At 43.6% G+C, this 15743-nt stretch overlaps 1 protein-coding gene across 2 annotated transcripts in view; it reads right to left on the minus strand.

The window, feature by feature from the left end:
* The window catches only part of WWC2 (WW and C2 domain containing 2), a 129066-nt gene that overhangs the window by 3311 nt on the left and 110012 nt on the right, over positions 1-15743 (minus strand). For both annotated transcript variants that reach the window (XM_081208725.1, XM_081208726.1), the window contains exons 18-22: positions 14590-14788; positions 11641-11802; positions 5375-5467; positions 3826-4068; positions 1779-1906 (exon numbers count right to left, since the gene is read on the minus strand). In XM_081208725.1, the coding sequence (XP_081064851.1) occupies positions 1779-1906; positions 3826-4068; positions 5375-5467; positions 11641-11802; positions 14590-14788 (825 nt within the window). The remainder of the gene's footprint in view (positions 1-1778; positions 1907-3825; positions 4069-5374; positions 5468-11640; positions 11803-14589; positions 14789-15743) is intronic.

The raw sequence follows: 15743 nt of genomic DNA on the forward strand, positions 1-15743 counted from the left end.
TCCGAAGGTCCGTTCTTAACCTGAAACTGTTCTTAACCTGAAGCACCACTTTAGCTAATGGGGCCTCCTGCTGCCGCCGCGCCACCAGAGCACGATTTCTGTTCTCATCCTGAAGCAAAGTTCTTAACGCGAGGTAATATTTCTGGGTTAGCGGAGTCTGTAACCTGAAGCGTTTGTAACCTGAAGCGTATGTAACCCGAGGTAAAATTTGTATTTTAAAGTTACTGCGACTTTTTATATTGGATCAGATTGTTATTATTAATGTTTGATGTTTTATTATGTTTTTGTATGTGATGGAAGCCGCCCAGAATGGCTGGGGCAACCCAGTCAGATTGGGGGGCGGTATAATTTTTTTTAAAAAAAATATTATTAATTAAACTGTACTACTGGAGCAGGGCTCAAATTACAGAGGCCTCAGCCCTCCCTCGACCTTTTGCACTGGCCCCCTTAGCTACTGTTGAATAAGGCTACCTGGGTGAATCTTTGACTTCCCTCCCTCTGTCAAGGGCCCCATGGTATTCTGTTCGTCTGGGGCTACATGCCTTACTAAGGAAGGTAGTCTGGTATCAAACTTTGCATTGCTGTATTTATTCAGGCTGTCAATCCACTTAGGTTTTGTTCTCAGGACAAATCTCTCTTTAGCCAACTGAATGTCTGTGTCTGCCTGCCTGTCGTTCCCCATGCATTTGGTATGCATGTTGACCACCTGAGTCTCCTGCCACAAACCAATAATTCTATCTGCTGGAGATTACCGTATTTTTTGCTCTATAAGATGCACTTTCCCCCTCCTAAAAAGTAAAGGGAAATGTGTGTGCGTCTTATGGAGCGAATGCAGGCTGCGCAGCTATCGCTGAAGCCAGAAGAGCAAGAGGGATCGGTGCGCACTTATCCCTCTTGCTCTTCTGGCTTCAGGGATAGCCACGCAAACCTCTTGAGCGCAGCCAGAGTGCTCCTCCCGCTTCGCTCAAGAGGCTTTGCTTGCTTTCTTGTTTTCCTCCTCTAAAAGCTAGGTGCGTCTTATAGTCGGGTGCGTCTTATAGAGCAAAAAATACGGTACATGAGCTGAGGGAACTTTACAGCCAGTAGAAAAACAGCAAGCATGCTCTCTGGACAGAAAAACATCTGTTTTCTTGCTGGAGTTGGGGAAAATAAAATCAGTTCTACTACACCTCTACAGTAGAACCTCTACTTACATCCTGCTCCAAGTCGCGACCGTGGCAAACCCGGAAGTAAACACTGGGTTTGCCGCAATTTGTGCACGTGCAGAAGCGGCTGCTGCCGTCTGCACCTGTGCAGAAGCGGGCTGCCACCGAATGTCCCTGCGCACAACGGCGCTTCCACCAGCGACCCATTTCGCCACAAGGACGGGCCTCTGGAACAGACTGTGGTCGTGAGTAGAGGTTCCACTGTATTTGCATTCTGCCACGGGGAATCACAGAGCTATGTCTATTTGGTTGGCTGTTTCCTCTGGATTATTTGAAGTCATTTGGCTCGTAAATGGATGAAACTGGGGTGAGGATTTACTGATGAAGCCATTAATGCCTTTAGCTCCAGCACTCGGAGCAGATTCCACTTCCAATCACTGCACCTTCTTCCTGATGCTCAGAAACCACATCACAAAGCATGCCCTGAAGACATCTTATTGCATATCTGAATTGCATTTATTGAATAGTTAATCCCATGGCATCAACTAATTCTAGAAAGGTGCATATATAAGATGGGAAGGGCAACTGAGAAACTGTCGCAGATTTTTCTCCAGCTCCAAGGAATCTCTTTACCTGAATGACTGCACCTGTAGCGGAACCTTCTGGCTTTGTTCTCGCAACCGGCAAACATCCTTCGATGCTTTCCTCATCAATTTTTCAGCACTTAAACCCTGTTTTTTTTCCTCCTTTGATTGTTCAGCCTGGTGAGGGAACAAAATTACAGCTAACAGGTACCAAATGACAATATGACAGGATTCAAGAAGCCAGAGAGAGAGAGAGAGAGAGAGAGAGAGAGAGAGAGAGAGAGCGCACCTCACAAAATGTCTTCAACACAACATGCTCATGGGACACAGGGTGGACTTGCAAGCAGAGGAGAGGTGTGCATACTGCAGCTGGAAGTTGTGCATTGTTCATTTTACAAAATAAGACCTACTGGCACCGCAGCTAAAATGACTTGGGGCCAATTTTTAAACAAGATGCATGAAAAGGACTCCCCACTTCCTGGCATGTCCTTTAAAGGGCTTTAATCCATGTGCTGGTGCATCTGAAGCTTATGGCCCAGAAGGCAGCTCTATTGGCATGCAAGCTCTGTGTCGCAGAGGCTGGCAGGTGGATGGAAAGCTTTTGAAATGAGATGCCAAGCCACGCAAAGCCTGTTTTTGCACACCCAGTATCTCATTTAAAATCAGTCCTTAGGATGAACTAAGAAGCAGGTATGGTCTGGATTTTATAATCAGGCAATGTTCTTCAGCCAAGTGTTTTGAAAACCCTTGTGGCAATTAAGAGTGTCTAATATCTCAAACACCCCAAACCATCTTTCATTTATTTACTTCCTGTGATGTTGATTAGTTTTATTAAATGCCCCCCTGCTGTGTTAATAAAGTATTTGGTATCTTACTGCCTGTCTCAACTTTTTACTTTAGTACACTAAAAGCCCTAAAGTGCCTATTGACTTTTGCATTTTAATGGACACCACATTTCTACAGTAAGCACAGCTTTGCCTTCTGGATCCAAGCAAGCTTTTGAAGATCTATAGAAGTACATAGACTTGAACAGTAAGAAATGAATTTTATAGACTTCAGAATAGGTTCTCATTTCTAGCTCTTCAAAAAATAATAATAATGCACTCAGTATTAAGAAAAAAAATCAACTTCAGAACTTAGATACAGTCGTACCTTGGTTCCTGAACGCCTTGCAAGTCGAACGTTTTCGCTCCCGAACACCGCAAACCCGCAAACAAGTGTTCAGTTTGCGAACGTTATTTGGAACCTGAACGTCCGACGCAGCTTCTGATTGGCTGCAGGAGCTTCTTGCAGCTAATCGGAAGCCACACCTTGGTTTCTGAACATTTTGGAAGTCAAATGGACTTCCAGAATGTATTCCGTTCGACTTCCAAGATACCACTGTATTTAAAATAAGTTGAAGGGTGGGGGTGAGGGGACAAAATACCAACTGGAACATTTTTCTTATGTATGGGAGATAATAGCCCACACCTAACAGAATTAGGTATGCTTAAGCCCATTGGACTGCATCCAGTGTTCTTCTTCCATTAGCAACTTCCACTTGCAGATTTAAGGGAGAGGCACAGGGGTCTCAGGGCAATTGCTGGGAATTGCTTCCCTTCCCATTTCATTGAGGAAGCCTTACCATCAGCTAAGCAACATCATTGGCTATATCCAGTGCTTTTTTTCTAGGGGGACATGTACCCCTAAATATTTTGTGTTGCCCCGACCATTGACGGACAGATTGACATGCCAGCTGTCTCCGCAGTAGCAGTGCAGACTGGAGCGCCGTCATTCTCCCCACCGGTGCCCAGGGAGGGGAGCCTGGGGCAGCTGCGTGCTCCTCCTTCTCCTCTTGCCGGGCTAGAGCCAGCCGGCGAGCGCTCGCCCCTCCTCGCTCAAGCCGACCCCGCCACCATTGTCACTGGGAGTCTTCCCATCTTCTTAACGCCGCCTCCGCCTTGTGTCCCTCGTCCGGGGGTTGGGGGGAGGGGGGCAGCCAAAATGAGAGTACCCCTAAACATTTTTTTAAGGAAAAAAAGCACTGGCTACATCCCATTGTACCTTCATGTGCATGCTTCTCTTTCATTTAGAGATGAGCCATTTGATGTCTCTACCTGTTTTTCAGCTTGTTTCAACAGCTTCTGGAACCTTTCATCCTCCAACACCCGTGGAGGAAGTTCTGTCTCTCCTCTCGCTTTCATCTCCTCCAGCTTCTGCTTCAGGTCACGCAGCATCTGCAGTTCGTCATTCAGGCGACTCTGCCGGGTGCGAGAAGCCTGGAGGTCCAGCTCCAAATCCAGAGAGGTGCGAACAGGGCACTCTTGCGTTGCTCTTCGCATGTTAGGCTGGCAGGCAGGCTACAGTTTTCAGGAATTCCAAAAACATAAGAATGAATTTAAAACCAGGAATGAAAGCCTCTCAACGTGATGTTAGCATACCTACATAAAGCATGCCAGGTTTATTTATTTTTCTGTACTAGACAGCTTTTCCCCATATAACAGTGTTTTCAGTTTTTACTTTGCTTTAGCTTTATATTGGTTTTTATTTTTATATTATATTGTAAGTCATTTTGAGTTTTCATCTCATTAAAAACACAAAGTTCAATAAATAATATTAAACCTATGTACATACTTTGTGTACAGATTTACACACACAAAGCTGTGGTCAGACTAAATGCTACAGTTCCATTATCCTTCAGTTGTCCTGAAAATTAAGAAGATTTTCCTCAGTTGGTTCGAGAGGCTGCTGAGAATGCCAAGGATGCAGGTTTGGTCCTGATCTGGGGCAGCTGCATATTCCGGCATTCCAGGGGGTTGGACTAGATGATCCTCAGGGTCCCTTCCAACTCTATGATTCCAGGCAAAGACCATTACATGTTAGGAACAAATTTCGCAACAGGGAAGGCCCTAAACTCCTTTCTCATCCACTACTGTACCTGCAGCCTCCACCTCCATCTGGGATTCCCAGACAGTATTTACCACCTTGAAGGGAAAAGCAGTAGATGCAGGGAAAGGGGCAGGTTGAGGAGGTCTGTGGCAAAGTGCCATTTCATGAGTCCCCCAACAACTGCCTTGCTCAACTCCCCCCCTTTTTAAATTGTACTACACCATGAAGCACATCCCTGGAATTTGTGGCAGTGACCATCGCCCCACCAAGTGCTCAGCAGTAAGCAGAACACTGGTGGCAAATCCAAGATGCCGACCGACTCTACTAGGCACTGAAATGCAATTGCCTGGAGTTTTACTCATAGTGGTACGAGGTGGAGGGTAAGTTGTAGGCAAAAAGTGGCTGACCCAGAAATAATTAAATAGGAATTTAGTCCCCACTGCCCCAGGCACTACCCACAGCAAATGGTACCCTCTTCTCAACCACTTGAAAGCTTGTTGGCAGCAGCCATGATTTTCTGACTCAGGTTGTTCTCTAGCTCAATTCACTGTTTCCCCAATCTGAGCACAACGAAAGCACAACTGGGCTAAAAAAAAAAAAAGATCAGCGCCACAACTTCCTTTGGGCTTTATTCAAATATTAATGGGAATCTAGGGCTTCCTGGAATGAGAATAAACCACAGCAAGCAACTTCAGTTTGTGGAAGAACCTCTTTAATCTAGCAAAGTGTTTGCAGTGAAATGGAAAAGTGAGCAGCAAATGGTCAGACAGCACATACCCTTTTAACTCTCAAGCTCCGCCGTTCGGTGGCATTTCTCACAAAAAGGGATTTTTTGGCCAAGGTTGAGCTGTCACTATCACTTCGATTCAACTGCCAAAACAAGGAACAGACAAGAGAGTTATAACATAAAGTGATTGGGTTTGAAATGGAACAGCTCCGAGTGTTAAAACTGCCAAGAGTAACTACCGCATGTACTAATGGAGGTGCCTACACTCTCACCATTAGTCTTATTAGTAATAAATGCAGAATTGCTAAAAAGCCACAGTTTGATTATCAATAATTCATTAAACCGGTTAAAGTGCCACGATTCCATTACATTAAACAATGTTTACATAGAAGCCATCACCAACTGCTCTGCTGCCCCCAAGTTTCAAAACTTGAGCGTCTAAGGCAGAAATTTGTCTGAAAGTTTCAAAGGAAACTTTGTTTGGTCAGTGGATCACCAAGAAACTCTTTATATTGGTTAATGTGAGGAAGCTTCATTCACTGTGCTTTTAAGGTTCTACAGAGTGCAGCAGAGCTCTAAGCAGGAAAGTGCATGATGGATTCAGAAGCTATGTATTGAAAACTGATTTATTTTTTTTAAGCTTACATAGGCGCATATAATGTTGGACTTTTCCCTCTGCACCAAACTGGGACCTTTGCTTGGTCAACTACTGTTTATACAGAACACTGGCGTAGCATTACAGGTCCAAGCTTTGGGCTCAAGCACTCCTTCCTCACGCCCTTGGGAACAGTAACTGAATGCTTCTGCTCTAATTTAGTAGCAACCCAAAGGCTGGAATTTGCTGTGTTTGGACAAAACAGCCAACTGTGGTTTCCTGCAAACAAGGAATGGGAGCTTCCAATATCCTTCTCTCCCCATGGAGGGGAAAGGGAGCATATGTAAGCCCAAGACTCAAAGCTGCTTGCATTTAATAGAACGCTAAACCATGATTTAGTATTATTACAGTTGACTGCAGTGAGTATTTTCCTCAGACCCAAGACTACAACCAATTTAAAACGTAGAATTGTTTGTTTCTTCACATTTCTGTCTTATATTGAAGGATCCTTCTGAGAAGGATCCTGTCTTCGTTTCCGATGCTATTCCATGAAACACCACGTAGAATGATATCACAGTGCAAGAGCAACAAACAACTTTCTGGATGCCTTTGAACTGTAACTCCAGTTTTGTTAACTAATTGCGGATTGTCTCACTTTTAACCCCCACCCCCTTCAAATAATCTCATTTTTCTTGCTGTATATCCTCAAAGGGTTGCATTCCAAGACAGGGTAACGCCGAGGGAATGATTTTGTATTGTATAAACAAAAATGTCATATTAAACTTTAAATGAAAAGAAACTACATGCAAGATATACATTTCAGTTCTTCTAGAAGGCATATTAAACAACATTATTTACAAGAATTATACCACAGAATTTTCAATAATTAACAAGTTCTGAGTCTTAAAATACGCTGATGTAGCTAGCATTTGAAAAATAGCTTTGTGATCTAGGTTTCTCTCTCCCCAAAGAGACATTCGTTTTCCTACTCTAGGAAGTACGCTGTTAAGCGACCATGGATGATAATGCCATACATTAGTGCTTAAATGTCACTTATGCATATGGAGAGGTACAAACAGAATCAAAAGCTCAGTTTCCCATTATACGATTTGCAGAATTATTACATTTAAAGAAAGATGGATAATAAATAGTAAAAAATATATTAAAAGAACCCGCAATTATATAATGGTAAATGGTGCGATCAGTAGCAGCCAACATAGATTTGTTAGGAATTAATCATGGTAGATGAACCGCATTTCCCAGTTTGGTAAAATAAATTCTTTTAGTAGAGACTTTTGACCTAGTTCCCAAAGTGCTAGATATATGTTCAATCTGGGTGAAACCACTAAAGGAGGGCATAAGATTGGGAGACACATGGACGGGGACACACGCCCCCGCGCGCGCGCGCGCGCGCACACACACACACACACACACACACACACACGTGTGTGTGTGTAAAGGCTAATAGTCTGAATGAGATAGCTAGTGGGATTGTGTAAAGGCAACTAAGATAGATCAAGTGTTTATCAGCAGATATATGCCAAGTGCCCCTTTTTGGCAAGGCAATGTAGAGTTTTTCAGGCCTTTTGCTACCTTTTGTTCATTCACGTTGGGCCTCCAGTTGGGTTGTCTCAAGGATTCACCATTTTGTGTGTGAAAGTGTTCACGCCCACTTCTTAGCTGCATGCCCATAGCTGCATGCTATGCCGGTAGCTACTTTAACCACATTTGCCACCTTTCTCCTAGTCCCTCCTTTGGATTTGAGACTGAGACTCAAGCCTTCAGAGTTTTATTTGAGAAAAGCCAGTCCAGTTAGTCATCGCAGACAGAGGGAGGGACAGCTTGAACAAAAAAATTAACCACAATTCGAGCACAAAGATGGCTGCCATTTTGAAATTGTCATATCCATGATGGAAAGTTACTAGCACCTCAAATGTAGGGGTCTTGATTTATACAATACAATAGCTTTCCTCCACACCCCGAATGAAGACCCAGTTCAATTTAGGAAAGATTTAAAGAACAGCTAAAAAGATGATATTATATGAAGTGTGAAGAACAAGGCTTTGTTTAGCATCCAGTTTTTAGATATTTAGCATTTCAGAACCAGACAGAAATTGTTCAACCTTCTGCAACTGGAAGGGAGGATAAGGAGCGATTTTCAGAGTAATGGAAGCCGAACTGAATATTCATACATTCAGTCACTGATTGTTTGAAAGTCTCTCATGTAACTCTACCGTCTCAGTTTTCACATGAGCAGTTTGTCTGAAAGCACTACTATGATAATATGTAAACTGTTGCTTCAGAACTAAAGGAGCTCCATGGAAACTGTGTCAGTACAGCTTCTTCCAGAAAAGGTATTTCTGAAACAGCACCGTCAGAGGAAGTGCCATTTCCACATTGCATATATTAATTTTAAAATTATATGCTCCTAGATATCTCACAGAAGCAGCATGTTGCATATAAACAATTGCATTAGAAGAGGTCACCACAGGAAAAAGAGACAAGATTATCTTAGGCTTGAGGGGAGGCCAATGCAGCCATCTAGGCATCTCTGTCCAGCCACTGGGATTCTTCCCAAGCCCTTCCCCATCTCCACCACACGCAATCTTGGCCCTCCTCAAAAGCTTTTGCCTGACTGGGAAGTGTCCTTATGTTGTGATAATACCTCTTGCTTGCCTGCCTGGACAGGCAGATGTGTGCATGTGGGGTGGTTGTGGTGTAGAAACCTTTGCTTTTGTGTGATTGGAATGTTGCCTGCTTTGCAGAGGTAAAAACTCCATCCATTGGTCCACTAACAGCAGACCAGGACGTAACAGCAGCCCTGCTGGACACACTGCCTCTGATACTGGAGGCAGCACATAATCATTGTGGCTAGCGTCTTTCAGTGGCCTTATCCTCCACTAATTTGTCTTAAAGTCATCCATGCAGGTGGCCATGAACATATACAGTGGTACCTCGGGTTAAGTACTTAATTCGTTCTGAGAAAGAAGGAACATTCTATCATATGTGGTGGGAATGTAAAAAAATGAAAGGTTTCTGGGAAATGATTTACAATGAATTGAAAAAAATGTTGAAATATACTTTTGTTAAGAAACCAGAAGCTTTTCTGTTAGGAATACTAATAAATGATATAAAAAAGAAGGATGAGAAGTTGTTTTTATATGCAATAACAGCGGCAAGAATTTTGGTGGCACAAAAATGGAAACAGGAAGAAATCCCGACGAAAGAAGAATGGAGAATGAAGTTGATGGAGTACGCAGAATTAGACAAACTAACGGGGAGAATTCGGAACCGGCGAGACCAAAGATTTACCGAAGACTGGAATAAATTTACAGAGTATATTAAAAATATATGTGAAGGACAATTAACATTTGTAGGCTTTCAAGAAGCTCTGTGATAATAATGGAAAGAAATATTGTTTTATAATAATTGTTAAGATTAATATGGTTTTAAAAAAACAACAACAATACAGATGGAAGAAATGTGAATAATGGTGATAATATGGAAAATTTCCAGATAGACTGAAGGAAGTCTGAAAGTGGAAAGATTAGAATTGGATGTATATTTTGAATGGAATGTTTTTCCTTTATTGTTATATTTGAAAAATTTTATAAGTAAATTTTTTTTTAAAAAAGTACTTCATTTGTTCGAGAGGTCTGTACTTAACCTGAAACTGTTCTTAACCTGAAGCACCACTGTCAGGGAACTGCCATCGGAGCCAGAGGGAGAGGGAGGGCTCCAGAGGGATTTCGGAGAGCGTCCCGGGAGGGAGAGAAGCAGCACATCTTCTGGGGAAGGAAATCAGCGTAGCACCAGTGGAGAAGGGGGGCAGATGGGGGAATCGGCGAGGTGGCTCCATGACTCCTCGCCGGGGACCAGCGGGGAGAGCACGGGTCCTCCGCTGCCCACACCCTCCCTGTGCAGAAGGCTTCCGCGCAGGGAGACTAGGCGGAGACTAGGCATCAAAGAGCTTCTTTGCTGGAAGAAGTTCAAGAAACGCCCACTGACGGATTCTGCCAGCGATTGAGACAGCCACGGGTGAGTGGCTGTCCAGACAGAAAGGGTTCACTCAGGCAACCCAGCCAGGTGTGGCGCCGATTTACGCACGAGCAACCCCTAGAACCATTACAACCACTTTAGCTAATGGGGCCTCCTGCTGCTGCTGCGCCACCGAAGCACAATTTCTGTTCTTATCCTGAAGCAAAGTTCTTAACCTGAAGCACTATTTCTGGGTTAGCTGAGTCTGTAACCTGAAGCGTATGTAACCTGAAGCGTATGTAACCTGAGGTACCACTGTATTGTGGTGCTAAATTCCTTAGCTGATCTGTGTCATGTGAAGAGTACTTCTTGTCTGCCATGAGTATTCCAACATTCAGTTTGATTTGGATAGCCCCCCCCCCCATTCCAGTATTATGAGGGGAGAAAAATGTCTCCCTATCTACTTTTTCCACACCACACATAATTTTATAAACTTTCATCGAGCCCCCTCCCTGCTTACTTGCCTTTTTTCTACACTAAAAAGCCCCAGTGCTGTAGCCTTCCATCACAGGGGAGTTGCTCCAGCCCTATAATCATTTTGGCTGCCCTTATTTGCACCTTTCCCAACTCTATGATGCTGGAACAGCATTCCTAGTGTGGTTGCCCTATAGCTTTGTTTAATAGTATTATGATAATGGCAGTTATATTTCTAATCCCTTTCTTAATGGTCCCTAGCATGGAATCCGTTTTTTCACATCTACTGAATAATGGGTTGAAATTTTCACTGAGTCATCTGCTACAGCCTCAATATCTTCTTCCAGATCAGTCGCCACCAGTTCACACTCCAGTAGTACACATGTGAAGTTAGGTGTGTTAGCCTGCATTCATTTTTTGGGCCTCCCACCACCACCAACCATTGGCACACAGACACCAGAAGGCTGCCCAGGAGAGCATGCAGACCTCAGACTGAAAAAGGCCCCCCACTCCTGGCATATGGAATTACAGTGCAATTCTAAACACTTGGAAGCAAGCCTTACTGACTTCAGGCTGAGGCCTGTGTGCACCCTCGTATATTTAAGTCACATGACTTCCCCCAAAGCATCCTGGGAGCTGTAGTTTGTTAAGGGTGCTGGAAATTGTAGCTCTGTGAGGGGTAAACTACAGTGCCAATGACTCTTTGGCAGAAGCCTTGTGCTTTAAATACCTGGGTGCAGCCTGTCTCCTAAGTAAGTGTGTACAGTGGTACCTCGGGTTAAGTACTTAATTCGTTCCGGAGGTCTGTACTTAACCTGAAACTGTTCTTAACCTGAAGCACCACTTTAGCTAATTGGGCCTCCTGCAGCCGCCGCTGCACAATTTCTGTTCTCATCCTGAAGCAAAGTTCTTAACCTGAGGTACTATTTCTGGGTTAGGGGAGTCTGTAACCTGAAGCGTCTGTAACCTGAAGCGTATGTAACCCAAGGTACCCCTGTACTGTTTATATAGGAAAGTGTGAATGTGTTTATGTCAGTGGGGTGGGGTGAGGGGGATGTCAACAGCAGCAACAAGCTCCAGGCTCGCTCATGGCAAGCAGCAAATTCTAAAGTCCACAGGCAAGAGTGACAAGCTTGCTATAGCTTAGCAGCTGAGAGATGGATGCCGGGTTGTCAGTATATGGCTCATTGCCAGTAGCGTGCTACTGCCAAAGAAGTTAAATGAGTCTTTTAGTTAATGGGACCTCGCGGAGAACACTGTTTGTCTTACCCTGCAGATGTACTGGTTCCGCTCGCCTGGAGAGAAAGTTTGTGAGCGCACTATCATGCTGTTCCTGACAAAGGGATGCTGCTGAGACTTGAGGCCGGCTCTGTCCTTGGGTCGTACAGCCACACCCTCACGTCTGTCTTCTGTGTTCGTTTCCTTATCAACCTGTTGAGGATATTGTGCATTGTTGTCAATCCTTAAAACCAAAACCTCCCCACGAAGCTTGCTTTCCCTCCCATTCTGGCACAAATTAGTTAAGATAAAGACAAAGAATCCAATGCACCACTCAGTAATACAGTGGTACCTTGGGTAAAATACTTAATTCGTTCCGGAGGTCCGTTCTTAACCTGAAACTGTTCTTAACCTGAAGCAGCACTTTAGCTAATGGGGCCTCCTGCTGCCGCTGCGCCACCGGAGCACGATTTCTGTTCTCATCCTGAAGCAAAGTTCTTAACCTGAAGCACTATTTCTGGGTTAGCGGAGTCTGTAACCTGAAGCGTATGTAACCTGAAGTGTATGTAACCTTAGGTACCACTGTAATAGACAGAAGGTACTATTTCAATGTGGGACACATATGAATCTTACTGCACAAAGCATCACACACTCACCTGCCTGAATGGTATGTGAATCTTAATTAACAATGATTTCCCCTACGCATATTGTACTTGATATTAAAGGCTTGTGACTCAGGCTCAAACAAGGGACAAAAGGTTGACCTCAGGTTAGAAGTTTCTGATTTTACTAATGGAAACAAAAACCTTGCAGGAGAATGAAAGCTAGAGACCATTTTAAGTAAATGAAGTCATATTGTCTGTTTAAAACTAACACTCACAGCAAGGCCTACCGTTTGCTAACTGCAGGAATGCTGTTGTCCTCTCTAGAGGTGGTGAAACAAATACTGGAGAAAAAACATATTTCTTATTCTAAAACAACAACTCCTCCCTTTACTTAAATTCCAAGTCTTAGAAGAACTGATGGAAGTAACCAGAACTGGCTACTGTTGTGAATTATGCTAAAATTCTCAGTGGCGTACCAGAAGAACGTGGACCAATCCTTTCTGTTAAATGTGTATGTTATTTTTGCAGAATGATAAAAAAATGTAGGAAACTTAGCCTCCTACCATCAGTGGTAAGGGGTATCAAACAGATTCTAGCCAATGAACATATTCTGAGACATTGCAACCAGGAGGTCTTATCAGTATCTTCTATTTCTGTTTGGTTTTTCCAAAGGAGCAGCTGTGGTGCTAAGAAGGAACTATCATCTGGTACTTGGAGATCACTTTGTTTATATGGAAAGTAAAATAATAAAAAAATAAGAGGAAGGAGAGCAGGCAGAGCCATTCATAAAAACCAGGCTGCAGTTCAAGATCAGAGCAAGAAGATGCTTCATCAAAGTACAGATACTGTACTCACATGCTTCCAAAGCCATCCCTTCATGCAAAAGGAAGAGGAGTGCCTCTTTGAAGATGCTGCCTGCCACCCATAATTGTTGTAATTAAAGTAATTGTTTTTAGTGCGTCAGACCCTGAGTTGCATAAAGTGGAACTCTGAAAACTAGCGGAAGAGGCAGAGCTAATTTGGGGTGATATTTTCTCTTCCCTTCCAATCTCTCTCCCCCTCCCCTCGCAAAAAAACCCAACAAAAAACAAAACCCTGATCCAGAGGGTTGGAGGACCATTCAGAACTACAGGGGAAAGGGGAATTGGTGAAAATCACTCTCCCACTCCTTCTGCCCACAGCAGAATCCACTTCACACAGTGGGAGTCTCCACTAGGTCCATTTGACCTCCATAGGAGGAGTCCTTCTGCTCACAGAAGATCAGGTCTGGATCCCACCCCATAGGTGCTGCCTCCTTAACTGGGAGACACCTTTTTAGTTGATCAAAAGTGCTTTTTCATTGTTTAATTCCACCAATTCTTTGACTAAAGCTTCAACCTAAACACACAACACACAATTCTCCTGCACTGCTCTGAAGCGCTGAGCCCTTATTATTAAAACTTCATAACAAATGCAAAAACAAAAATATTAAACCATCCATGTATGCAAGTATAGCTTAAACATTAAAATAGCCTATTAAATATTTAATACATTCATTATTAAACATGAATAATCTCCCAAATAAACATTAAATGTTAACTAGCAAGCTGAATGCTTTTCTTGAGGACTTAAGAATCTCTTTTCTGCTTTTCCCCTTTGCTGTATATCAAAACAAAAAAAGGATCACTTTGCCAGAGGGGACAGAACCTGTTAGAAATCAGTGGAGAGTTTAAACGCTGATCTGACTTTGGCCAGGTTCGGGCATAAAAATATAACATGAAGAAGAAGAAGAAGAAGAGTTTGGATTTGATATCCCGCCTTTCACTCCCCTTCAGGAGTCTCAAAGCGGCTAACATTCTCCTTTCCCTTCCTCCCCCACAACAAACACTCTGTGAGGTGAGTGGGGCTGAGAGACTTCAAAGAAGTGTGACTGGCCGAAGGTCACCCAGCAGCTGCATGTGGAGGAGCGGAGACGCGAACCCGGTTACCCAGATTATGTGACTACCGCTCTTAACCACTACACCACACTGGCTCTCGTGCTCACCGCATGCAGACCCCTCCCACTCCTGGTGCACTGCCCCAAACCATGAGCACAAACCTTGGCTTTTGATTGTACGTTGTTTGGAAGGAAAGAAACCACGTGACAGGGTCCAGGCACCACAATAAGCCAGACTACAGCTTGTGTTTGTTTTCCAGTGGAGCTATGTGCTCATAAACTATGGTTTGCTTTGAATTATGGTTTAATGTTACATGCAAACCAGGCCTTCATTTATTAACATAGGGCTGAAAACAATAAACAGATTCCTTATGACAAACACTGTTGCCTTTAAACACACCACCTTGCTCGACCAAGCACAGCCACAGGATGTCAGTGTCTTCTTTGTGGTGCATTAGAGAAACAATCTAAAATATTCACCAGTATGGGTGGTGCCGTTGCTTGCTCATTGTGACACGCGTGTGCATGTTTTCTGTCTTCCCTGTGCTTGGTTTCACCTTTCTCTACCAGTTTAAGGCAGAATCTGTTGTCATCTGAGTATCTGCTTCCCTCTGCCCCTTTAACATTGTCCTCTTCTTCTGTCACAATCTCACTGGATGCCTCTGCCAGCATTCCTAGCCTGTGAGAACAAAGTAACCCAAGTTTACCCTTGAAAACTGACAAGGCCCGCAAAGAGGAAAGAAAAAGAAAAAATACTGGCATGCCTGGGATCTGAACCCTGTACAAAAGATATATTATTATCGACACATTATCTCAGCCAGAAGTAGATTAGAATTTCAGTACAATGCTTTCATGATCCGACATGTGAATGCATTATATTAGTCATCCGCTCCAAGAAAAACAGAAAGGTCTGTTGCAAATCGGTTCCCTTAGAACATTCTGACAAAAGCGCAGTACGTTTGACATCCACAGATGGTTCTAATGGAGAGATGCAAGATACCTTTCTCATGATTATTAACCAGCAAATGTAGAACTAGCAAATACAGACTAATTCTTTTCACATTCTCTACAGATATCAATATTATATTAACATGAAGGGGGGGAGGTACTCTACCTGCATTAATTTTTTTTTACGTGAGATCTTAACACAAGGCAATTAAGCCACATTTAATAACATCTCTACTGAAAGATGAATCACCCAAACTCGACATTTATTGTGGACAATGCAAGGCTGGCTTCAAAGAAGAGATAATACCCATCTTCATTGTTTTATGTCCTAAATAGCATAAAACAAAAGGGAGGAGCTAGTGCCTTCACAACCTGCTTATAGGCTTCTTGGAGGCATCTGTCTGGGAAACAGGACGTTGGACCAAATGGACCTTTGGTCTGATCCAACAGGTCTCACAGGTTCTTACGCATGGGGAGTGGGCTGTAGTCCCTTAAGTCATTAGCTTCTGTGCTATTAAGGAGAGAGAGAGAGCAGGGCTTTGCCTTCCGGCTGCATCGCTGTCCACCCACAATCTCATGGGGAGAGCCAATGCATGTCCACCAGGCTTCCCCTCTCATATGCAGACAGTGTGGTGCCAGGGCTGGCAGGGGAAATGGGGGTTGGGATTTCAAGGGGTGGGGATCTC

Source organism: Podarcis bocagei (genome assembly GCF_964188305.1).
Source record: "Podarcis bocagei genome assembly, chromosome: 9".
In the NCBI taxonomy this organism is placed as follows: Eukaryota; Metazoa; Chordata; class Lepidosauria; order Squamata; family Lacertidae; genus Podarcis; species Podarcis bocagei.